Genomic DNA, 25,636 nt, shown 5'->3' with positions numbered 1-25,636 from the left:
TGATAGCGAAGCATTGCCTTTCCTATTGAAAGAGCTCCCGGCGTGCCAAGAGGGATCATTTTAGACATAAGGTCATGCATGCACAATAACACTGGCAGGACAGAGCCCTCCAGTATACACTTTTGCCACCACTATTAGCAGCAAAAGTATAGATTTTAGGCTTCTCCATGGCAACTGCTTAATGAAGCACTTGTCTAGGCCTTGCAGACAATTATAAGTAGACCAGGACCCGTTGCAAAACCACCACAAAAAGATGAGGAACGTTCGGTTTCTGTGTATTTGCCTAATTTTCAAAATTAGGCCCCTTGGAAACTAAAATATGTAAACTACAACTATGATTTATAGAATTCTTACCTTTTACGATGATTTGTTAATCTCACAGTTTTTTACTGTTTTAATCTGAATATAAATTGAGTTGGCTCTTGCAGGGTTGATTAATATGGTGTAACAGTTGCTGCCATGGAAACGTTTTCACTTGGCACACACAATTTCATACAGGGAAAAAAGCAATCATTAAGACAAACAAGGCTCGAAAAACACTTATTAGAAGAAGAAGAATTTTCCTTTGGGCTCCGGTTGGCACACTAACTATATATTAATTAACATTTTCAGGGTCACTTCCACTTCATATGCCACTTTCATCTTTAGTTTAAGAGCCAGAATTGAAGAAGAGTGGTATATCATATTCATTCTACAGTACCGTATCAACCTGTTGAGAGAGGACCGCCATGGGGAAAGCCTTCAAGGTCCAAATACCCCCTTCCCAAGGCCTCTTCTGAATGACACATGTAGTGGTGGCATGTGCCATCCATGCACTGCTGTTTATAGAGTAGAGTCAAGGGCCTTTTCTGTGGGGACCAGTAATACACAGTTCTACCCTGTCTCCTAATACAATAGGGCACAATTTAGTATTGAACGGTTGGCAATCTGTAACATTCCATGCTGACAGTGTGTCTAGCTGTGAGTTAATCCACATATCCACTACTTTCTCTGTTGTAACTGTTTATTTTTGAATCCTGTAGGTTATCTCTATCACTGTTTGTCACAATACAGTAATAACAAATCACTGATTTATACATAGTGTCTGTAGTTGTGCACATGTATAAGCCTGGAATTTTGGCATTCGTTCCAATTTCCCCCCCCCAAAAAAAAACCCTTAATAAAAATTGTTTACATTTGTTTCAAAACATTTATTTTCAGTATTATTGAATTTAAAAAATGCTTTCTACTTCATGGTCCATAGGGGTCCACAGGGTGACCTTGGCGTATAGGTGATGCAGGATGACTCTGCATCACCTATACCCCTAAGGTCACCCTGTGGACACTATGGACTTCGTAGAAAGAGAGATAACAAAGGTAAGTTCTTACCAAATCTCTCATTTTTGCTAATTATTTTGATCAGTTATATCCATACTAAGATGGTGATAACAAAACAGACCTCAATACTAGTTAACTAGGCTTCCTCTTGCCAAAGGTATGGTGAAGCCTTTTCTGACAAATCTTACCACTGGACAAATGAAAAGGAAAGCACTAATGCCATTGAAAACTCCTGTCTTTATCGACAGTAGAGCTTTTTATACTTTCATAAATCTACCCTTATGCACTGAGAAACTAGTCTATACAGCAGTGATTATCGGTTCTTCTTGTGACCTGAGAAAATGCAGCTTTTGTATTTGATGTATCAGAATTCTTCAGCTTGTTTACAGACTCTGTGCTCAATTTACTAAGTGACCGTTTTAAAAGTTGCCGAATTCTCAACAGTTTTGGTTATGGATCCTAACACTCTGGATTTAGGGGTCTAATTACTAAGTCTTGGATGGAGATAAAGTAACCAAGGAACCAGCTCCTGTAATTTTTCAAACACAGCCTGTGACATGGCAGTTAGGAGCTGATTGGCTGGTACTTTATCTCCGTTCATTTTATCTCCATCCAAGGCTTAGTAAATAGCATTCTTCAAATTTAGGGGTCTAATAAACATTTTAGTGTTAAGTGGTCAACAATTGTACCTCTTTTATACCAAGGTCCTGGGTCTGACCCAGGATTTGGAACATGTTTCCAACCTGGATCAGACACCTTTTACACTGCGGTGCAGCCCAGGTCTGCAGTGAACCGGCTCTTCCAGCATAGGTAAGCAGCGCTTCTTCCCCTCCCTCCATCTCCCCGTCCCTTCCCCTCCTTCCCTCACTCTCTGCTGCGCTCCAGAGGAAGGGGGGCGGATGGGAAGCGCTGGTCGCGCCGCCCCTGGTTGCAGTGGACGCTTGGAGATGTCATGGCCAATCAGGCAGCATGCGGCACGATCCAGGTCATCGTAACCCGGATCGCACCGTTTACACTGCAGGGTGACACGGGAACGACCCTTGGCCAACCCTGCAAAATACCAGAGTTAGATGCCCGGGTCCTGGATCCATTTACACTGACAAAAGTCCCAGGTCGATGCGCGTTCATGTGCATCAACCTGGGATTTTTAAGTCTGTGTAAAAGGGGTATTAGTTACTGGATTATTCTGTTATCTGTACCTTCTACTCTTGCTCATCAGCTACACTCTTCAACTTCTCCTTGAGCTGTCTGCCCCCGAATTCCACCCTTTCTTTGTATTTAAACAGAATGGTATACCACTTGCGCAACCTCTGAAGCCGCCAATTGAATCAGGGTACAAACAATGTCATCCAACACAAGATAATCAATATACATACAAAAATGTATTTGTTCCCTCTGTTTGGGTGCTTCACCCTTATATGAACAAAAACTTCCAGTTTTCTGTTTCTTTTTTTTTTGTATCACAATGATTGGGTATCCTCTTTTGGGGTTACATGAAATAGCGGTGAAGTATATACAAATATATATTTAATGCACAGAATATAAAAACAAGCTGACAATATAGGACATAAATAGCAAAAAATACAATCCAGCCCTAGAGGGGTTAAATCCACCTACCAGAAGTACAATATCAACTGGCACGTAGACAGTAGTCCTTAGGCAGGTGTCCGGAATACCATGCTGTAAACTGCTCTGATGGAAGAATGGTGCCTCGATATCCCCTCTGGCCGGCTGGAAGGAACTCTGATCCTGATTCAGAGGCGCTCGCAAAAAGCGAGCGCGTTCGCTCTGAATCAGGGCGGGCGCTTGTTTTTTTAGTTGTGGCCTCCTGGCCGCTCGCATAGCTGTGGGTTACCACCCACAGCTTATGCGAGCGGCCAGGTGATGGTCGCGATGGTCAAGACCATCTCGACCATCGGGCTTGCAACGAGACCCTTGCAGTAGGGTCTCGTGGCCGCAAGCCCCAGTGGACTTCCTGCTCTAATAATTGCCAAAATTCCTAATAACACCTGCTATCTTCTCCTTGCACCACTTGCATCTGTAGCTGTGTTGAGAGTTATTTGATAACTGTATTCTATAGTGCACTATAGTGTTACCATTTACTGCCTTGCTGTTTGCACTCTGTACGGTGCTGCGGACCACATGTAGCGTCCTATAAATAAATAAGGTTTTTAAATAAATATATATATCAATAACATTGGAAACTTTGATTCCATTGCATTCTGTATTACACATGAAACAACATTAGCTATACGGTTTCAGCTGATTAAATGTCATATTAAGGATTATGTGTGAGAGGATTTTAAAGGGTTGAATATATAATTTGATGGAGCAAAAAGAGGCTGGTGAGTAATATATGGCAAGTAGCACAAAATAGACCTGCATGTTTCTCATACTGTACCTGATCTGCAGCCTGCTTGTCTTCTATTGCCTCTTGTAAAATGTATTCTTCTCCTACTCTCAGGGATGGCAGCCATTTTGTGGGCTAATCCAAAGGTAATCAGATTGTAATAATCTTTACTTGATCATATAAACCTGGAATACATCTTAGTAACAACTACTTACCAGCTAATGAAAGGGATACACCTTAGGACCAAAAACTATCCAGTTTAAATAAAATGTATTCACAGAAAATAACATTTCAAGATCAACTTCTTTGTACCCAAAGGCAGAAACCCATCACTGCAATTCTAAATCAGTATTGTTCAGGCTTCACTTATCAATTGTAATAACACTGTAAGCCTTTCTTTATATTATTTTTACACAGAGGGCTTGCACTAAAACATCTTCTGGTTTGTCTTTCAGAGTTATCCTTCAGAAGCCCTGATATCATGTCTGTGAGCTCTCAGACATTTCCTCCAGGAGGGCCTAATGGGATCCTTAGAAGTCAGTCATTTGCCGGCTTCAGTGGCACACCCGAAAGAAGGTCTCGGTAAGTCTGGCATTTTGTTATACAGGGGTTAAATGAAGACTATTTACTTGCATATTGTGTTTGATTACTATTCTCCTATTTCAGTGCTGCTTATATATCCCTTTACCTTACAGGAAAAGATGTGTAACTTCTTTACTCCAAATTAGGCAAGATTGTTCTTATGTTTTGGTGAGGGTGCTTTCCAAGTTGGTTTACTTATTAATATTAAGTAATTTTATCTACTGTGAAGTAGGGATGTGCAGGCTCGGTTCTACTCGGTTCCGTTCGGTTCTTTTTACCGAATCTTATTGGCTATCCAAAACTCGTGACAGCTGAAACCCAATAAGATCCGGTAAAAAGAACCGAACGGAACCGAGTAGAACCGAGCCTGCACATCCCTACTGTGAAGTGTTTTTCTCCTTTTTTTTTTTTTTTTTTTGTTAAGAGATACTTTCCTTCCACTAGAGATGAGTACAATTTTTACATGATTAGTAATGCAGCAGAATTGTGAATTTTGCAGACATATGGGGCCTAATGTAATAGGGTGAGAGTTTAGCAAATGTCAGGGTTTAGCAGTAAACTCGTAAGGGGCCTATTCATTAGCAGATAAATTTGAACGATATATCGTTCAATCATTCAATTTATCTGTCATGGATAGGCCCTGAACGATGACAGATGCGCACTCCCGCGGCTGACAAATTGTGTCTTTCGTCTCTCTAACATGTTGGTCAATTATCGCTTATCGCTGACAGATATTAGAAATATCTGTCAGTTTATAAGCGGTGAATGACGAACAATATTTTTAATGAAAATTAATAGAAACATGAAAAAAAAATCCACTCCATGAATGATGTCACGCAATATCGTTCGTCGTTTGCAAAAATCTGTCATGTACATGACAGATATCTGTCACCGCAGCCCCAGGAATTTTCAAGGGATAAATCTTTTGTCTTTCATCGTAGAGAAAGATCTGCTAATGGATAGGCCCCTTTACACTATTACATTACTCGAGTTTTATCTTCAAAATGGGAAAACATCTGGATGAGAGTTTAAATAGAGAGAGTTTTTGAGTCTAAAAACATGTGAGTTTGCATGTTCTCGAACTCTGTTACATTGGCCGAGTTTAAAAAGTGTGTGAGTTCACTGCTAAACTCACATTTTCTAAACTCTAACCCTATTACATTTGACCCATGAAGTTTTGGTGATGCAAACTTTGAGTTCAGGTTTAGCTGTGTTGGTGTGGATTAAGAGATAGACAAACAGTAAAAAGGTCGACAGTGTCTAGATAAACACCCGATGTTAGACAGTCAATAGGTCGACTGGGACAAAAGGTTGATGGGGACAAAGGGTCAACATGTAAGAAGGTCGACTGGTACAAATGGTCGACCGTGTCAAAAGGTCGACACAAAACTGGTCGCCGTATTTTTTATTTTTTTTTCTAGCCCTAATCTTGACCCTAACCCTCCCCCTTGGTGCCTAACCCTAACAGTCGGGGTAGGTGCCTGACCCTAACCGTCATTTCTAGTGCCTAACCCCCCACATAATAGCATTCTTCATTGTATTTGTACATTTTCAAATGGATAGTATATAAATAACTAGGGTGACAACAGTGTTCGTTCTGTTTGTTAGTGTGGTTGTGATAAAACTAGGGGCAAGAATAAAAATAATATGGGAAATGATTACACAGAAATGCCTAAGGCAGTGATTCCCAACCTCTGTCCTCAAGGCACACTAACAGTCCTGGTTTTAGTGATATCTATGATTGTGCACAGATAGTTAAATCAAATAAACTGAGGTACTAATTAAGTCACTTGTGCTCAAGTATGGCTATCCCTAAAACCTGGACTGTTAGTGTGCCTTGAGGACCGTGGTTGGGAACCCCTGACCTAAGGCCATATCCAAGCGTAATGCATTCTGCAGCCAAATGGATAATGAGTTGAATAGTCTATGGAACAGTTTTCAATATGTTCATATCATCTACACCTACATGCAGACTGTCCTGGTGACCTTCCTTTATGGGCAATACAAGGCTTTATAGCTCTCTGTGTCTTAGGGATCTATGTACTAAGCCTTGGAGAGAGATGAAGTACCAACCCATCGGCTCCTAACCTGTCACTTTACTGGCTGTGTTTGTTAAATGACAGAGTTGATTGGTTGGTACTTTATCTCCATCCACTTTCTCTCCCTCCAAGGCTTAGTACATAGACCCCACAGTACTTAAGACATATGACAAGATATGGGCCTTTCTCTTTGTACTTTTTATTACAAAGTAGCTATTGTGGGATGCACAGCAGAATAACAAATGGTAACACATTAATCCTTGTGTGATTACAGATCATAAGGTTTGCCCTCCCTCCCATACACACCCTGTCATTTCTTTATGAATCAGTCTGACCTGGTGATTGCTTGCACCATATATCAGAAGAAATCGCTGGAAATACAACATGCACAAGTGATAGCAAAGATTCTGTCTCTGTGCTACAGTGTCTATCATCTGTGAATGCGGCAACTTCCAAGCGCCCTGTTGGTGCCTGTCCTGTCACTTTTTTGTTTTGGATCCGTTCCCTTTTTGAGTCTATTAAAGAATTCCTGTCACAACTGCATCTGAGTATCTGAACACACAACACCTAAATGTATTTACTGTACCTTTACTATGCATTTCATTTGCATAATTTCTTCTATAGCCACCATTTTATGTCTGTATTAAAATGGACATCATCTGGGAAACTGAATTTTTAGGAATATTAATGAAAGCTTGAGCTGTAAAGGTCCTGACAGGAGCATGTTCCGTGTGCTCTTAGAAGACATCCTGTTACATCCATCAAGTGGCCTGCTTTCCGTTCATGGGCTCTGAATGGTGATGTGATCTGAGTGTCACTGGGAACTTCTATTCAACCAACATCTAATAGAAATCATGATTAAGGCATTTATGACATACAGAATCAGAGGCAGAGTTTTATAGCTTGTTTTTCTTAATGGTAGGTGTTCATAATTTTACATCGCAGTTAGTCTCTTCTATTAATTTCTGTATTTCAGAACTACATGACAGAAACAGGGGCCCTTTATGTTGCGCTCTTTGTAAATTACTTCAAATGCATAGCAGGAGAACATTGTTTTCATGTTCATGGACATATGCTTTAACTACCTACTTAAAAAGTGAGATTTAAATAGTGACATACACTTCAAATGTTTGGCCGATTTCAGCAAGGGATTGCGTCAAGCTGTCTGACCCTTGTAGTACAGTGACTTGTTGCTGTAATGGCAGCCACTGTTGGGTAGAAAAGGGTTTACCACAATGCAGTGTGTGTTCTGATAAGCATGGAAAGGTGAAGAACTGTGATTTAATTTGACAACCGTTTTAACTGTATTTTACATTAATTTTATTTTATATAGATGTAATTCTTTCCTCGGGAACTCTTCTGTTCCCAAAAAAACTCAAGCAAAACAAAAGAAAATGCACAGTCTGGGCCACAAAAATAGCAGCGCTTCCAAAGAACCTCAACCAGAAAGAGTAGAAGAAATATACGGTGCCTTAAAAAATGGTCTAGAGTAAGTATCATTAAATGTATATTGTTATAGATGCATATGTGTATAACCACAAACTTTTATAACTGCAGTATTCATGGGCCGACCTGTGGATGATTGTGGAACATATAATAAGGGCTGCTAGCAACTTCTTGGGCTCAGATTTTTCACATGTGCTGCGTGGTCTACCTGGTCTCCTACCTGGAGCAGTTTCATGTTGACCAGTGCATCATTTAAAGTTATTCGTCTAAACAAACTCTATTCAATAGCCCACCTGTTAAAATTGATGTAGGTCTACGCTGCCAAGGACATTGCACAAAACCCAGTTGGTTGGATTAGGTCAGTATCAGTATAGGCTCAGATAAGTCTCTGGCAGAAGTTGTGTTCTATGTAGTTGCAGAGAACTAGATGTAGCACCCCAGAGGGAGAAACTGTCCATCAATGTGGCTGATGTTCCTTCCAAGTAATTGATGTATTTGTATGGACTCCTCTTAACCATAGCCATCTCCAGTCTACTTAAGGGCTCACCAAGCTTTAAAACCCATAAGCAAATAATTTGTATGATAGTGAGCAGAATAGACTGCAGTTTATTAATCACTGTCTACTCTGCCTGACAATGGATTATGCTGGAGATCCCTAGAAACCAAGCAGTGCATTTTAAATATTATCCATGCAAATATTTTAAATATTATCTATTTTGCATATACAGTATAAACACACATCAATAGGCATAAAATAGCATTTATTATACAGAATAATATATGTTTTAAAAAATGTTAATAATACGAAGGTACGCTCATCTGTTTTTCAATTCAATGTCCACTGTAAAAACAAAAATGAATAATCTGGGAATGTAGGTGAGTGATTTATCACACCTGTAAGAAACAATGAAGAACTTGTCCAATATGTTTTTCTCTGTAGCTGAGTGCTCTGTTACAGGCCAGTGAAACATGCATTCACCCTGCACTTTTGCAGCAGATATCTGGCACTTGTCCCAATATTGCAGCATGTGTGACATCTGCCTGTGTCTATTATGACAGAGCTTCTGGTAAATATACATATGCAATTCTCAGGAATTGCTCAGAAATAAAGATGTGATTGAGGTTTCTTTTCTATTAGACCTTTGTGAGTAAAGCTGTCCACATAGAGAAATGTATTTATTTTATTGGTCAAACTGTTTCTCACTCAACCCGAAATATCAGGTGCCAATAAGTGTTGAGACACAGTCATGTTTTTATGCCCTCTGAACAGCTTTATCAGTACAGTTAATTGACCTACCGGTGTGGTCATCTTCCTGGTGGTTGTCACTGTAGCACTAAATTGCAGGATCACAGTGGGGCCGATTCAGAGCTGCATACAAGTCAGCTGCAATTACACTCGCACAGCGTGAACAGAACTAACTGCAGATATTTGCTCGCATGCACATCTATGCAGCCATGCCGGTCTTATCCATATTCTTGTCCAAATGGCTATTATCATTATAAGAGCGCACTTGCACAAGCCCTATTCCCGGTGAGAGCGATCTGTCTGGAGTCATATGGTTCTCTCCATAATCACAACACAGCACAGTCTGCAATTCCGACTACACACACTCCCTTCATTTTGCCCCGTTGCCATGCAGTTTTGCTAATTCAGCTACAAGTGGGGTTTCCAACCGAGAAATTCAATCACCATTAGATACTTGCACTCTGTTACGGAGCATGCACAGTGCTAAAAATCATAAGATCCATCCGCAAAATAGGCTTGCTAGTGGCACTGGATCAGCCCCATTGTGTGGACTTTTTCAGAAACTCAAACTACTTGTAAGCGAGAACAATAGAGTCCAGTGATATTTAATCAGGGTTACTTATAATGCTAAAAAATTTTATGGGAAAAATTGCCTGTAGTAACATTGCCAGTTATTACAAGATGCCTCATTCCAGATGTGCCCTTGCTCATCTAACCTCAATACGTTATGCAGCGCAATATGCCTGGCATGAGTGTGCCACGAGGTCCCACATAACTCTGCTAGCGTCGGGCATCTTTTTTTTTTTTTTTTCCCGAAAATGTGTCTAACTCACAATATGATGCACTAGGAGACTGTTCTGTTTTAAGTTGAAATGTGATACTTTTATATCTGTGTGCAAGTAAGTCTTTAAAGGGAACTTGGCATGGAAAAGAAACTCTGGCCACTGCATTGATGCACTTCGCATGCTGATTGAGAGACTAAGTCGCACACAGATATACAAGTGTCACATATAAATGAATCGGCACATTCTCCTGGGGCGTCCTACAAATGTGTCCACATAGATCTAGCCTCCTTGCTCATTAAACAGCCCTTCTAGTTGCGCTGTGCCCCAAGCATCTTTTGGTGCGACTTTTTGCCTTCAAATGCGTCTTATTTGCACAGTGATGCGAATAGAACGCACAAGCAGCTTCTGCTGATTAAAATAATTTGTGGCATGCCTATGTTCTGTGTGCGACTGCAAGTGTATCTGCATGTGAAACGTTACGTTGCTACGTTAGTGTTAGCACCTTTGATAGTGTAACGTTTCACATGCAGATACACCTGCAGTCGCACACAGAACATAGGCATGCCGCATTTAATTTTCAGCAGAAGCTGCTTGTGCGTTCTACGCCTCTCTAAACTCCCCCCCCCCCCCCCCCCCCACCCGGTGGTCCCTAACCCCCCATCCTGTACCCTAAACCTAACTCTCCCGGTGGGGTGTCTAAACCTAATCCTAATCTCCCCCTGGGGGTGCCTAACCCTCCCAGGGGGGGGTGCCTACCCCTAAGGGCTAACTATCCTCACTTACCTTCGTTCAGGATGCCGGCCGTCTGGATTTCGTTGTCAGGCTAAAGATAGGTGTCAGGATTTTGATACCTATCTTTAGTCCCGGGTCGGCCCTCCATTGTAGGGATTCTGATGGCCGGCATTCCGGGCGGCGGTAATGTCACTACATTCTATCGGGTGTATTCACCTGCTGATGCACTCACAATATATTGTTCATCGATCGAACGCTATATAAACAAGTGAGAATCCAGCATTAGTGACGTTTACTGTATAATGTGCAAGTATATAAGTGTCATTTGTTTTAATATTCTATTGTAACATCGAAGTAAATGAAAAGAAAAAACTAAGGGTAAGAGTGTTATGAGAGGGAAGACGTAGCAAAAGTTGACATTTTGAAACAAGACTTTAGCTTCGAAACACATCTGGGTAAAAGGAGAATAATTAGGGCTTTTTCTTTGAATTGCATGTTGTTTTTAAGTTCAGTCAATACTGTCTGGTGTTTTATTTTCTCTTGGTAGTGAGTATCTTGAAGTTCATCAAACTGAGCTAGACAAGCTGACTGCACAACTAAAGGACATGAGGAGAAATTCAAGACTGGTAAGTGGTCAGTACTAGATTATTTCCTGTAGTATATGTGATCCTCACTACATAAGAGCGTATGGATACCAAGCACTGTGACTTATCAATGTCTAACCTGGTTTATCACAATCCTTGATTTTCCCTGCTAATAGCTACTGCAATAATTTTTTTTAGCCACAATTGAGTAATTTAGAGCTAATTAATTTATCATAATCATTTTATGTTTAATATCTGTGCATAGAGATTAAGTTATTATTCTTTTTTTTTTTACAGGGAGTTCTATATGATCTGGATAAGGTTAGTTTTTTATGGTCATTTTAATAGTATTTCTGATATTTGATAAAAAAAATGCAATGTAATACATAAATCAAGGAAGCTTTTGGTTTAGTTTCATTATACATATAATTGTACAATTGCTTTTAATGGACATCAGGGCCTAATTCAGAGGTAAACACAGAAGTGCCTGAAGCAGCGTCTGTAGGCGGTCGCCTGTCTGTGGCCTTATGCACATGCCGCTACAAACTCCTTCCTGTGTGGCCGAAGGTGCAAGGACTGAGACGGCCATTTTCAGCATCCGTACACGCAGTAATAACGATTGGTATGTCCTCCGAGGCTGTAAATGGTCGCACCATCGAAACTTGAGCTAGCCCTATGGTAGGTGCGGTTTCTCCTATGTCTGCGGCTATGTACAAAGCCGCTGTCACGGACATACCTGCAATACTCCCATAACACTCCCATAAGATAAGACGGAACATTTTTGTGTGTATTTCCAGCCACCTCCCAGGAACGACCACTACATTTTCAATACACTTCTGCCTGCGTGCACTTAAAATAATAACTGTGATCCTGCACGGGCACAGCATGTGCAGTAGCAAAAAAAAATCAGTCCACTATGTCCGACATCAGCAGTACACCTCCGAATCAGACCCATAGTGTCTCGGATGAGGTGTCTGTAAAAAATGTCTGTACTGGCATTAACTAAATCATTGATAAACAAAGATTAAAAACCCTAAAAATGTGAATAATTCCTTCTTAAATATTTGCCTGACATGAATTGATGTTAGTAACTGAATGAAAATGTAACATGGAAAAGTTAAAACCTTCCTTCTATTAGGGATTTAAAATAAATTAAAATAGCTTCACGGCAAATTACTAAAAATAAGATTAAGTCATAAAAATGTCAGCAATGACTGGACAAGGTCACTGCATATCTTTCAGGCTGCACTCCGCATTGTGTTATCTTCCCTGAGAAACATACTATACCAAAACTGAATGCTCTTTTAATATAATGCAAATAGGTCTTGGGTAAGGGATATACTCACTCCTGGATCCACAAGATTATAACACACACATAAAATGTAGCCTGTGTAATTAGGTTTCTGCTTATTGCATACTTTTTTCAAACTGACTTGCTTATATCGACCCAGAATTCCTATATTAAGCTTTAATCCTTCATTCAGGCTCTGTGGGATAAATGCGGCTTATTATAACTAGCTATGGGAATGTGAACTTAGTTTAAAAGACTTTATTCCTGCATTATCCAGCTGTAAACACATGTAATACTTCTCTATTCTCTTGAGAACTCCAATAAACAAACAATAATACTATGAAATTAATGTGTATAGTCAGGGATAATGTAGACCAGGGGTAGGCAACATTTTTCTCTTTGGGTACCAGAGCATTCAATATTACTAGTCAAAAAATAATCCTGGGATGCCACCATTATTACAACATATACAAGCATTTAACAAGTAATGGCTGCTACAAATGTTATAGTTTCCCTATTCTTCTGTTTTTGAAGATAAATTGCTCAGGTTATGTTGGTGATATGTAGTCTGGAGACAAAGACATGAGCAGGACTAATTGTAGCAGGGTTCAATCCCCGGAGACCCACACTATGCTGCATGTTCAGGCCATGCTTGGGTTCTCCAATTTGTAGAGGGTCTAGTGCTCTGCAAATATCTCCACTGTGAGGGGAAAAAGGTGGAGAAGGAGGTGAGAAGCAGTGCAGTGGTGGGGACGGGCGGGATGCGGCTGACCCTGCAGGTGCCACTTAAAGCATCCTGAGGAACTAATGCCAAGGGTTGCCTTTGCCTGATGTACTGTTTAAGTGTAAGATTTTCTTTGTAATAATCCACGTGTAAAGATAATATTATACATGGCTTATATGAAAAATATGCTATGTATCTCTGTATTCATGCATCCACTCCCTATAACCTCTTTAGGTAAAACAAATGAAGAAAGCATTCAGTGCCTCTTTGAAACTATTGGCTCCACCCTAACACATACTTTCTAGCAATTTGTTTGTGGTTGAAAGATATTAATTTTTTTACTGCAATTTGAGAGTAGAAACTTGTTTTATTTAAAATTTGTTAAACAACGTCAACATCCTACCATCAGCAAATTGCTTATTTTATTTGCCTGGAAATTGCACAAGGAAAGAAAGAGTGGCTGATTTTAATATGACCCTAAAGTTACAACACTTCTCTGCAGCCTTCATTATAGGGGATTATTATAGTTTTCCCTTCGGGGCCTTTTTAAAAATCCTGATTCCTCTCCCCTCAAGTAATTTGTAGAGGTGAAATTAAATAATAAAATATCCCTTTTTTGAAATGTAATTATCATGAAAATGACTGATATATAATTAGTATTAGAGTACTTGACTTTTTCATTTACAATCCACTATGCTCTTTACTGATGCCATATGCTGCTAAATGCTAGTGGCCTAGTAATTAGTCGGTAAACACCCTAGCTATGACAAAAAGGAAGCATTTGCTAAGCAGAATTTTTCTAAATAAGAGAAGTAATAAAGGTAGTATAAAGGTATTATCCATGTTGGATACATAGTGGAAGTGTGGTTCCTTTTGGAACCGTCTCCGGGGGGCTTCTTATGAAAAGAAGCCCATAGGCGTTTATAAGTAATGCCATCTATAGATGACATTGCCTTATTGTGCCTAAGCTCCAGAAAGTTTTGCTATCCGGAGCTTGCTGCGTATGGGCATAGAATTCTGTGGGGACTGCTGTGCCAGGGTCCGCAGCGCATAGACCCTTTTTAATACTTACAGCGAGCCATGTGTTGTAACCCGATCAGCTGAAGCTGTATGGTCAGCTAAAGGTGCAGTAAAAGTCCCAGTTATCACCTCTGCTGACCACACAGATCAGCTGATCGGGCTACAGAGGCAGCTCACAGAAGGGAGATCCCTGGGTGCAGGTCATTTATTTTTTGTTTGTTTGTTTCTATTTATTTTCTATTATAAACATAAACATTTATTATCTTTCTGCATGTAGCCTGTGTCCTATCAGTGATAGGCTGCATGCTGTGTCTCCACCAGTGACGTAACTAGGTATTTGAAGGCCACATAGCAAAAGTTTGTAAGGGCCCCTATGTACCAGCCATTGGTGAAAACTGTATATAACACAGGGAACTTTGACTAGGAAGATGCCCCCCCTCAGCTCTGGGCCCCATAGCAGCTGCTCCCCTTGCACTTATGGTAGTAACGCGCATGGTCTCCACTCTCTGCACTGCCTTACTGGGCATGTGAAGTGTGTGCCCCAGCGGGTGAAGGCTTGCACTATTGTGAAAGCCTGATGCTGGCTCATTGCTGGGAAAGCTTTCTCGCAAGCTCTGTCCCAGCACCTTTATTATGATACATACCTGTGATATTATTGAATATCGCAATGCAAAATAATTGTGATTGCTATGCCCCTAAAGTGCATATGGCATTGTGTTTATCCAAATGCTGTATTCAAACATAGAAAATGGCATCTTGCAAACATGCCCAACACTTAATCACTTTATAAGGAAAAATGCATGCATGGATAAATAAACAGCGTTCATCAATATTTATAGGAAAAAAGAGACTCCGTTTTGTACATTTTTCCTCACATAGTTCTGTACACTGTAAAATGGAAATCATGCTTTGCATTTATTCATTATACAGTTGAGACATTTTAAAAGAAAAATCTTTACCAAATTAACAGCGTCACAAACAGTCTTGTACTTGCGACACATCTTCAGAAAAAGTTATGAAACAAATCCTTCCTTTTTCTTTAAAATGCAACTTGTGGCTTGAAGTGTAGAAATGTTGCTGAAATTGTGTACTGTACTATTGGCAAAAAGTTACCATTCCCATTCTGTAGCTCAATATGTAAAACTGAAACATGCTTGGCATGCGGTTGTTGGTTGTTTGCTTGAGAATTTGGAAGTTATTGTATTGGTCTTAATGTATTTATCGTGCAGCAGGCAGCATTTGTTACTCTGCAATATAAGTAATATCACGTATGGGACCATTATATTGGGTTTCATTCTCAGACCTGTGTTTGTGTATTGTACGTGCAGTAATAATGTTACACTACTGGGTATGAGCTCTTGGGGACTGATTCGGAGTCAGACGCAAATGAGTTTTGCATACAGCGCATGTGCAGAAGCGAATTTACACCTTTTTGCGTATGTTTGCCCTATTCTTAGTAGGACAGAAATTGTCCAGATCCGTCTTCCTGTGATATATGTGCTTTGAGTCGGGAACTGGGAGCTGGCAATGTCATTGCATGTAACCACCCTGACTTATGGGAGTGACATAAGCGTGTATCAAAATCCAGTGTGATGATGCATACAGGGATGGGAAGCCTGTTTCTGATATCTCTTGCTGCTAGCATGGGGCGGGACACGTTCCATATCTAATGATGACGCTTGCTGCAGCCAGCATAAAATCAATGGGCATGCACCAACCACGCATTAGTTGAACAGACTCTTGCAGTAGCATAAGGTAGTAAACCTGACTACTGCGGCTGTACGCTGCTACAGCGTGCGGCTGAGAATCAGCCTTTTAATGTAATTAAACAGTATTTTATTTTTAAAAGAGATTCATACATGACCAGAACACAAATAAATAAAAATTAATGTACACATTAAGATTAATGTATTAACTATACTGTATATCTCCATGAAAATTGCAGCAGTACAGAAGTGTATAAAAAGTAAAAATCAAAAACTACAAAATTGCCCATTCATTCTACACTTAGAAACACCTTTGGATGGTCTTAATGCAAGTCAGACTTTAGTGACTACTAATAATGTTTTTATTTTAAGTACATTTTTATTTATTTCTGTTTTTATTCCAGCAAATAAAAACCATTGAACGGTATATACGAAGACTGGAATTTCATATGAGTAAGGTAACAAAATTCAATAAAACTTTTCAAAATAGATAATGTGAAGAAGACTGGTTTGTATAATAAAGGAATACTTATCTGCTTTTGAAATGTCCTTTCTGGGAGAAGCCCGAAGAGGAGATGTGATGGGCCGGGGCCAGACTATTTGTGCCTTTAGGCTCCTGCCCCCTTATGATTGATTGTCATGAATTGCGCTCATTTGAATAAGGGGTGGTGCTAAATTACACAATTATTATAGAATCTAGTCATTAAGCCCCGCCCTCTCCTGACAGACCACTGATTTCCAGTAAGTTTCTCCCCAATCTGTCTACTTCACTAGGAAGTGGGTGGGATGCGGGAGAAGTGCCTACTCTTCCGGGAGCCTTGCGCAGATTCTGGGAGAGTAGGCAAATATGAATATAATGCGTGTGTGTTGGAAGAGAACATTAGATGTTTCTATCCTTCTTTGGATTTCTGTATGGCATTAACAGATTTTCCCGTCTGTGCATGTGAGTGCTTAACAGCGAGAAGCACAGGGCCGGCGCCACCATTCGGTAGTTGCCTAGGGTCGCCAGCCAGTGAAGAACACCACTCGCTGCCCTGTTGTGTGACAATGCACTAACCATAATGGCCCGTGTAAAATTCGAGCGGTTTCTGTGGCACTTGTAAATCCGGCCGCGGCCACCACTATGTCAGTGACTGTGCACTGATGCTGCACAGTCACACTGTCTCACTGTCTCGTCACTCCTCGGCCCCCGCAGCGTCTGGCGGGTTCAGGACAGTAGTGTCAGCGGCCATCAGCGCTGCCGCTGACATAACGTGCCGCCTGGCCGCAGCTGTTGCTGTCATTTGTTTGTGAAAGAAAGCCAGCAATCGTCCGCCCCCTAATTCTGTATACTACTTCCCCCTTTTGCTCTTCCTCTCAGAGAGGAGGAGCAGGGAATGGACATAGGCAAACGCAGGGGGGGTTTCCGTCTGCTTGGAGACCCCCCTCCCCAGCCCACACCATGACCACTAGAAATAATAATTTAATAGATTGTTACTAGTGCTGCATGTTCTTCTCAGTATCACAAATTAAATAATTAGCATCACATGTATCAGCCAGTAATAAATAACCTGTGCACCAACTAGAAGATCTGGAAAACATGCACTGTTAGAGATGCCCTCCTATAGAGCTCAGGCAGGATGGCCCTATGGCTGCATATAATGGGTTACTGTGATCACTGGTTCTGTATATGCTGGAATTAATACACACAATACACTTTGTATGATGCTTATTAAAGCTGGTTAAGTACTAATTCTGCCCTCTTCATTGACTGGCCACACTCGCTCTAAAATTAAGCATTTGGAAACCCCCCTCTGGAAATACTGTATTTGCCACTGAATGGATGCCGCCCGGGCAGAAAGCAGTAACTCACTGAGCGCTGCATGCAGTGGACTGTTTTATATTCAGTGTGTATGTAGTATATTTTATATTTATTAACAAGCAATGTATGTTACGTATGTGTGACAGTAAGTGTAATGGTGCTGTAGACAGTATATTATATACTGTTTACAGCACTATTGCACTTACTGACACACAACACAACATTATTGTGTGTGTGTGTGTGTGTGTGTATATATAATATATATATCTCAAGAAGTGTAAATAATTATTGTTATACACAACAAGATCACTATGTACCACCAGTAGAGGGGTCTGCTGTTGTATGCTGCAGCACTGTGCAGAACATAAAAAAAAAAAAATCAACTTTTAGAGTTCACCAATACTATAGTCTGTTGCTGGCAGCTTTACTGAGGGTGAGAGGGCAGCGGGGGCGTTAGGCTGAAGCTATGCCTAGGGTGCCGCAAAACCTTGCATCGACCCTGGAGATGCAGAAATATAAATTCGTATTGAGACTTGAGCCTCTGCACATATGGGTGGCATCATTGGACTGGTCTGGCCATTCGACAGGCAGGCCAAACAAATTAATTGCAAGGACACAATGCTTCCCGTTTCTGGTTGGGCATCCAGTAGAACTTTTTGCCTAATCCGATTAATCACGTGATTAGTTTGTATCAGAAAGGGCTATTTCTACTTCAGGGTCCATAGGGTATCCACAGGATACCTTGGGGTATAGGTGTGACGTCAGTCATCGGGCACCATAGAGTTAAGCTTTCAGCCTCCCAGGATGTACTAGGGTCCCCCTCCTATACCCCGCCCCCGAGCCAAGGCACCTCAGTTTAGTTTGGTGCCCGGCCGGAGTCGGGTGCACCTGTTGGAGTGGGGGCTAGAAGAGCCCCTGAAGCTTTTTCTTCATGCACATCTGGATGAACAGCATGGACAGTCAGTCCTGACGTCCATGCTGTCTTCCCTACACCCCCGCCGGTACCAGAATGCCGGTACCGATCCGGGGATGCTGGTGAGCATCTGGGGTCACAGCTAGCAGACCCCAGATGTTCCGGACCATGGCCGGATTCAAGGGGGACAGCAGGTAAGCAGCGCTGTCACATGGTCCAGAGTCCCCAGGCAGGGGGGCTCCCTGGGGACTGGCTGCAGCGTGGAGCCAGGTATTGAACCTGCGCTTCCACTACCCCCTGGGACAGCGTACCGCAGCAGAGCGGTAGCGCTCCGGCGTCCCGGGGGTTAAATGCATGCCAGGGGAGCGCGCCTTCCCTGTCTCACAGCCGACGCCTCCCCCGCTGCACACAGCCCTCTCTGCACACTGCCGACTGGTCCTGTAGCAGCGCTCCTCCCCCAGGCCAGCCTCCTCTCTGCTCCTCGGCGGCCATCTTTCCAATGCATGGTGAACGCTGCTGGAAGCGCTGGACGGAAGCATCGTGGTCTGGGTCCCCCCGCATACCTCTCCTCCGATTTGGGTCAGGTCTGTGTATGCTGCGCTGTGTCCTACCAGGCCCTGTGTCTGCGTAGTTGAGTGATCAGCGCTGTTAGTGCAGGAATTGATTTTTCTTTGCATTGTATGTGACTGTGCTAGCACTGCTGCCTGTAACTTTTCTTCTAACTGTCAGCTTTATTACTGTCCCTGTCCTTTCTGCTAAGCCCTTGCGGTGCGGTGCTGCAGGGTGGTCTCTCGCCTATTTAATATATAATTGGTGAGAGGGGTCACATACTTGGTGCCATCATGTCTGAAAGTGATTTTCCTCTCCGGCTACAGTGTGCTACGTGTAAAGTACCGTTAGCGGAGGGGGAGGGTAGCGTGGAGGGCCTCTGCCGGCAGTGTTTGTCTATGGCGCGGCCTATTACGGTTACAGCACCAGTACAGGAGCCGCCCTGGGCTTGTTTCGCTCAGGCGCTTACAACCTTAGTGGGCCAGTTAGCTCCGCAGCCCGCGTTTCCGCCGATGGGTTTGTCCGAGCAGTCAGTGGTGTAGTCACCCATGCAGGGTTTCCCACGACAATTGGTGGTACCCCACAGTCTCCCTATTTCCCCGCTCCCGGTTTCTCAGGAGATGGCGTGGGTTAACTCCTGATGAGTTCTGTACAGCACTTGTCGGATGTGTTGCAAGGGGAGTCTGTGATGCGGCCACATAAACGGCCGGTGGCATCTCTGTCGGCTCCTTATGAGGATGACGAGGGGACGTCTGATGATGGGGAGATTCTGGATCCTTACGATCAGGAACCTCTCCATACTAAGGACGATGACGCTAAGTCCAAGGTATATATTCCTGGACTTATTCGGGCAGTCCGCACAGCCTTGGTGATTGAGGACGAAGTTCCCCCAGCGGCTAAATCCAAGTATGCCTTTTTTAAAGATGTGAAGGGCGATGCCACAGTGTTTCCTCTTTCGGGGCAGTTAGTGGACCATTTAGAGGAGGCGTGGAAACAGCCTGGCAAAAGATACCAGCCGCAGAGGCGCCTGGCAGTGGCTTATCCGTTCGCGGATAATTATTTTGCAAAGTGGGAATCCCCTCCACAGGTGGATTCTCACGTGACCCGTCTTATCCGTAGTGCCACATTGCCGATGCCATCCATGTCCTCCCTTAAGGATGCTACGGACCGCAAGGTGGAGATCTGCCTGAAGTCCGCTTATTCCCTTGCGGGGGGGGCAGCACGGCCGGCTATGGCCATTTGCTGGGTTGCCAGAGCGATGGAGCGCTGGGCGGATTCATTAGAAGCGTCTTTTGATTCCGACTGTCCGGCCGAACAGGCGGAGTTGATTGGTAATCTCCGTGATTCGGCCACTTATATCAACGAGGCGGCCTTAGACATTAGTACTCTGGTGTCTAGAATTTCTTCAGCAACGGTGGCTGCTCGTCGCACCTTGTGGCTGCGATCCTGGAAGGCGGACGCAGGTTCCAAAAAGGGTTTGGAGGCGTTGCCATTTACCAGAGAAGTTCTCTTCGGTCCGGATCTGGACAAGATTGTGGCCACGCTGGCGGCAGCCAAATCTGCTTGTCTCCTGTCGGCCGCTGCTCCTTCTGGTTCTGGACCATCGTCCTTTCGGTCTTATAGGGCAAACCACAGTCTTTTCCTCGACAGGCTGGCCCTAAGAAATCGGCCAAGCCCCGGAAGCAGGCATGGAGTACCAGACGTCCGGCCCCTAAGCCAGATGACAAGCCTGCGGCCTGACGGTCCGGGCCTCCCTTTGGGGGATCCCAAAGTGGGAGGCCGCCTGCTGCAGTTCGCCCAGTGTTGGTCGGTCACTACGACAGACACTTGGGTTCTAGAGGTGGTCTCCCACGGGTATGCCCTCTCTTTCCGGCACAGACCCCCGGCTCGATTCTTCACCACGGGTCTACCATCAGACCGGAACAAGGCTACGGAGCTGCGGAAGGTATTGCACACTATGCTCCAGGCTGGAGTTATAGTGCCTGTTCCATTCTCCCAGAGGGGCCAGGGTTTCTATTCAAATCTTTTTTTGGTACAGAAACCCAATGGGTCGTATCATCCGATTCTCAACCTCAAGGCTCTCAACAAGTCTTTGCGGGTACCGAAGTTTCGGATGGAGACCCTACAGTCCATCATTCTGGCGCTGGAACCTGGGGACTACATGGTGTCATTGGACATACAGGACGCTTACCTGCATGTCCCTATTCTTTTGCGCCATCAACAGTTCCTCAGGTTTGCAATCCGCAGCGACCACTTCCAGTTTCGGGCATTACCTTTTGGCCTGGCGACAGCACCACGTGTGTTCACCAAGGTGATGGCGGTCATGGCGGCTTCTCTGCGGCTGCACGGAGTCCGCATGTTGCCGTACTTGGACGACCTTTTATTGGTGGCAGGATCTCCAGAGCTCTTTCTACGCCACTTGGACCTGACCATTGCGCTACTGCAACGGCACGGCTGGCTAATCAACTGGCAGAAGTCCACTCTAATCCCGTCTCGGCGGATTCTGCACCTCGGAGCCTTATTGGACTCGGAACAGCAAAGGATCTTCGTGACGGGGGAAAAGATCTCTGCTTTACAGTCGAGGGTGCGCAGTCTCTACACTCGGCGATGAGGTTACTGGGCTCCATGGTGTCGGTGTTCGACATGGTGGAATATGCCCAGTTTCACTCCAGACCTCTGCAGCACCTGATCCTGTCCAAGTGGAACGGGCTGCCTCAGTCTCTGAAGTCCCAGACGATTGTGCTCACCCCGGAGGTTCGCCTGTCCCTTGCCTGGTGGTTACAGACGACCCATCTCAGCAAGGGACGTCCGTTCTAGGTTCCAAATTGGGTCCTGTTGACTACGGACGCCAGTCTTCGGGGCTGGGGAGCAGTTTCGGGTCCACACTTGTTCCAGGGCAGGTGGACGCCGACAAGCGGAGCTTCCAATCAATATCTTGGAACTCCGTGCGGTCTTCAATGCTCTCCAGCAGGCACATCGGGTTCTCCAGGGTCGTCCGGTACAGGTCCAGTCGGACAACGCTACCAACGTGGCCTACATAAACAGGCAAGGAGGAACCCGAAGTCGGGCGGCTCTCGTGGAGGTCTCTCGGATCCTGGTATGGGCGGAGCGCAATCTTCCGGCCATATCAGCGGTCTTCATCCCGGGAGTGCTAAATTGGGAGGCGGACTTTCTAAGTCGCCAGGACATTCATCCGGGGGAATGGTCCCTGCACCCGGACGTTTTTCAACTGCTGGTGGACAGATGAGGTCTTCCAGAGATCGACCTCATGGCGTCCCGGCACAACAACAAGTTGCCAGTGTACGGGTCTCGCACAAGAGACGAAGGGGCGTCTCTGGTGGATGCTCTGTCCGTCCGGTGGACGTTCCGGTTCGCATACCTGTTCCCTCCGGTCTCCCTTCTTCCACGGGTAATCCGGAAATTCAAACAGGAAGGAGGGACACTCCTGTTGATAGCTCCCGCGTGGCCCAGACGGCACTGGTTCTCAGACCTTCAGGGTCTGTCCGTGGACAGTCCTCTGCGGTTGCCGCTACGACCGGACCTTCTGTCACAGGGTCCTTGTCTTCACCCGGACCTGACCTGGCTGTCTTTGACGACGTGGCTGTTGAGACAGCCATGCTGAGGTCCAGGGGGTTTTCCAGCTCTGTGGTGCGTACCATGTTAAGAGCTCGGAAGCCGTCTTCCGTGAGGATATACCATCGCGTGTGGCATACGTTCTTCCAGTGGTGTCGACCAAGAGGTTATGCACCGCGGGAATTTCGTCTGTCTCGGATACTCGCCTTCCTACAAGCGGGACTAGATCATGGGCTTCGCCTTGCTTCTTTGAAGGTACAGGTTTCGGCCCTGTCTGTCTGGTTTCACCGTAGGATTGCTACAATCCCGGATGTGCCCACCTTTATGCAAGGTGTTCTCCGCATTCAGCCGCCCTTTGTTCCACCTGTGGCGCCTTGGGATTTGGCTGTGGTCCTGAGGGCTCTCCAGGGACCGCCGTTTGAACCACTGGGCTCAGTGGATCTTAAATGGCTAACAGCTAAGACTGTTTTCCATCTGGCTATTGCTTCGGCCAGACGTGTTTCTGATTTAGTGGCTCTTTCTTGTAAACCCCCTTTCTTGGTTTTTCATGGGAACAGAGCAGTGCTCCGCACTCGGCCTGAGTTTCTTCCCAAAGTTGTTTCCCAGTTTCATGTTAACGAGGAAATCGTTGTTCCGGCCTTTAACTCACCTGGTCTTTCAGTGGGTGAGGCCTCTTTGGATGTCGTGCGGGCCTTAAGGACTTATGTTGACCGCACTTCTTCGTTTAGGAAGTCGGACGCCTTATTTGTCCTCTATGGCTTCCGTAAAAATGGTTGGCCTGCTTCAAAGCAAACTTTGGCGGCCTGGATCCATATGGCTATTTCTGAAGCTTATCTTCATGAAGGCCTGCCGGTTCCTCCTTCTGTGAAGGCTCATTCCACTAGGTCTGTGGGTCCTTCGTGGGCAGCTCGACGTGGTGCCTCTGCAGTCCAGATCTGCAAGGCTGCTACGTGGTCCTCTGTCCATACCTTCGTGAGGTATTACAGGTTTACCTTCGCCTCTCAGGATGCTTCCTTCGGGCGGCGGATTCTCCTTTCTGCACAGGAGCCTCCCCACCCTTAAAGGATACTGCTTTGGGACATCCCCAAGGTATCCTGTGGATACTCTATGGACCCTGAAGTAGAAAATATGAGATATGGTAAGAACTTACCCTTGTTATCTCTATTTCTACAAAGTCCATAGGGTTCCACAGGACTCCCGCCCTGTCGCACCTGTGCTGCAGATGGGCTTTGCTCTGGTCACCAGTTTTTCCGTCTCCCTCTGGTGAGAATGTGATTCTTGTGTGTGTCCAGATCTTTTTTTCTCTCTCTTCCTTCTCCTCCTCCGGCCTATGGCTTGGTAACTAACTGAGGTGCCTTGGCTCGGGGGCGGGGTATAGGAGGGGGCCCTAGTGCATCCTGGGAGGCTGAAAGCTTAACTCTATGGTGCCCGATGACTGACGTCACACCTATACCCCAAGGTATCCTGTGGAACCCTATGGACTTCGTAGAAATAGAGATAACAAGGGTAAGTTCTTACCATATCTCATATTTTTAATCTGACACACCTGGTGTTTTTTGACAAGTTGGTATAATATATTCTGAGATTGGGTATAGTCAAGAGTATACCATAAGCAGGGCTGCTTGAACGATGGGCCCCTCACAATTTTTAATCCTTTGCCCACCTGTCCCTGAAAATGAAGTTTCAAAATTGTTACATCTCTACATCTAATAATGAATGTAAATTTAGAACAATAATGTTATTATATTTTGGGGTAGGCAAAACAAATAACTAGCACGTTACAGTGATGCCCACTTTTATCAGAAGCATTTTGAGAGTCACTACAGCTTATCTTTCCTCCTGGAGATCCAGCACAATATAATACATTGCTGTGTGCGCAACTGCATATGACACACGTGCTCTTTTCTTCATGCTTATCCTTGTGGCAGATCTGGTACTCAATGTAATGGAGCAGTTATAAATAGTGTAGACTTTCCTAAGAAATAGCAGGGTTTCCAGCTGTCCGGAGTTTGCATGCAGCACATATTTCTGCTTCTCTGTTGTGCCACCTGTTGCCCTGTATTCTGTTATGTTATGAAGCATGCTTCCTGTTTATCGAAAGCTGATACTGTGTGTATCTGTGCAGTACAGAAATTCTAGACATTGTTCACCATTTGTTCAATTAAGAGCATGTGCAGTCCAATGGTTTGCCACATATTAAGGTTTACTTTTAAACCCTTCCTGCTCGCTGATAGTTCATATACATCCAAAAGAGATGGGGCCTGATTCAGAGCCGCTCGTAAGCGGCCGCTCGTTCGTTCTGACCGATGTTCGCACATCTGCGCATGGGTACGGATTGTAATACGCATGCGCGAACCAGTCAGTGCGGCCGAAAATCGTTTGTTCGCTACATAGCGAATGCCTGCTATTTTGAGTGACAGGAGGAGGCGTATGTGGGTGGTAACATGGGAAGGTGCTTGAAAACGGGGGTGTGGAATTAGATCGCAGGCGTGCTTAAATGTCAAAACGGGCGTTTTAAGGGTGTGCATAATTAATACAGCAGCGTCATTGACCACGTCACTTGTTTTTTTTTTTTACCCCGAACTGCTCGCAAAATAGCGGTTGAAAAAACCAGCCACAAGAATAGCGAGCAGTTCATACGCTGTTCGATGTGCTCGATTAATCTAATAAATAGCGGACATGACGTAGGATGCGAGCGGCCAGGGGGCGTATTTTTCAAAATTACAGCCGCAAGTTTTGCTCACTCATTCAGACTTAGAGGCGTGAACAGACCGCAATTAGCGAACGGTTCATTTGAATAGCCACCCCTTGTTTTAGAACGAACGACCGCAAATAGCGAGCGGCTCTGAATCAGGCCCATGGTCCTCTGTGTGGGCTTAAAAATAAATGTGAGCCCACTCATTCTGTCGCAGCCCCATACATTGAGCACATCAGTTATTTGGAGTCTTGAGTTCTGGGGAAATGGCCAGGATTATGGA

The 25,636-nt window shown here is 44.2% G+C and overlaps 1 protein-coding gene across 5 annotated transcripts in view; it reads left to right on the top strand.

The window, feature by feature from the left end:
• Nucleotides 1–25,636, top strand: part of RIPOR2 (RHO family interacting cell polarization regulator 2) — a 247,787-nt gene that overhangs the window by 96,802 nt on the left and 125,349 nt on the right. For all 5 annotated transcript variants that reach the window (XM_088475871.1, XM_088475872.1, XM_088475873.1 and 2 more), the window contains exons 2-6: nt 4,123–4,249; nt 7,622–7,777; nt 11,045–11,123; nt 11,379–11,402; nt 16,227–16,280. In XM_088475871.1, the coding sequence (XP_088331997.1) occupies nt 4,149–4,249; nt 7,622–7,777; nt 11,045–11,123; nt 11,379–11,402; nt 16,227–16,280 (414 nt within the window). In that variant the 5' untranslated portion in view covers nt 4,123–4,148. The remainder of the gene's footprint in view (nt 1–4,122; nt 4,250–7,621; nt 7,778–11,044; nt 11,124–11,378; nt 11,403–16,226; nt 16,281–25,636) is intronic.

This window comes from Taudactylus pleione, unplaced genomic scaffold, assembly GCF_031769625.1.
Source record: "Taudactylus pleione unplaced genomic scaffold, aTauple2 ptg000179l, whole genome shotgun sequence".
In the NCBI taxonomy this organism is placed as follows: domain Eukaryota; kingdom Metazoa; phylum Chordata; class Amphibia; order Anura; family Myobatrachidae; genus Taudactylus; species Taudactylus pleione.
The sequence above is the reverse complement of the archived record's forward strand: the minus strand, read 5'-3'. Positions and strand labels throughout refer to the sequence as shown.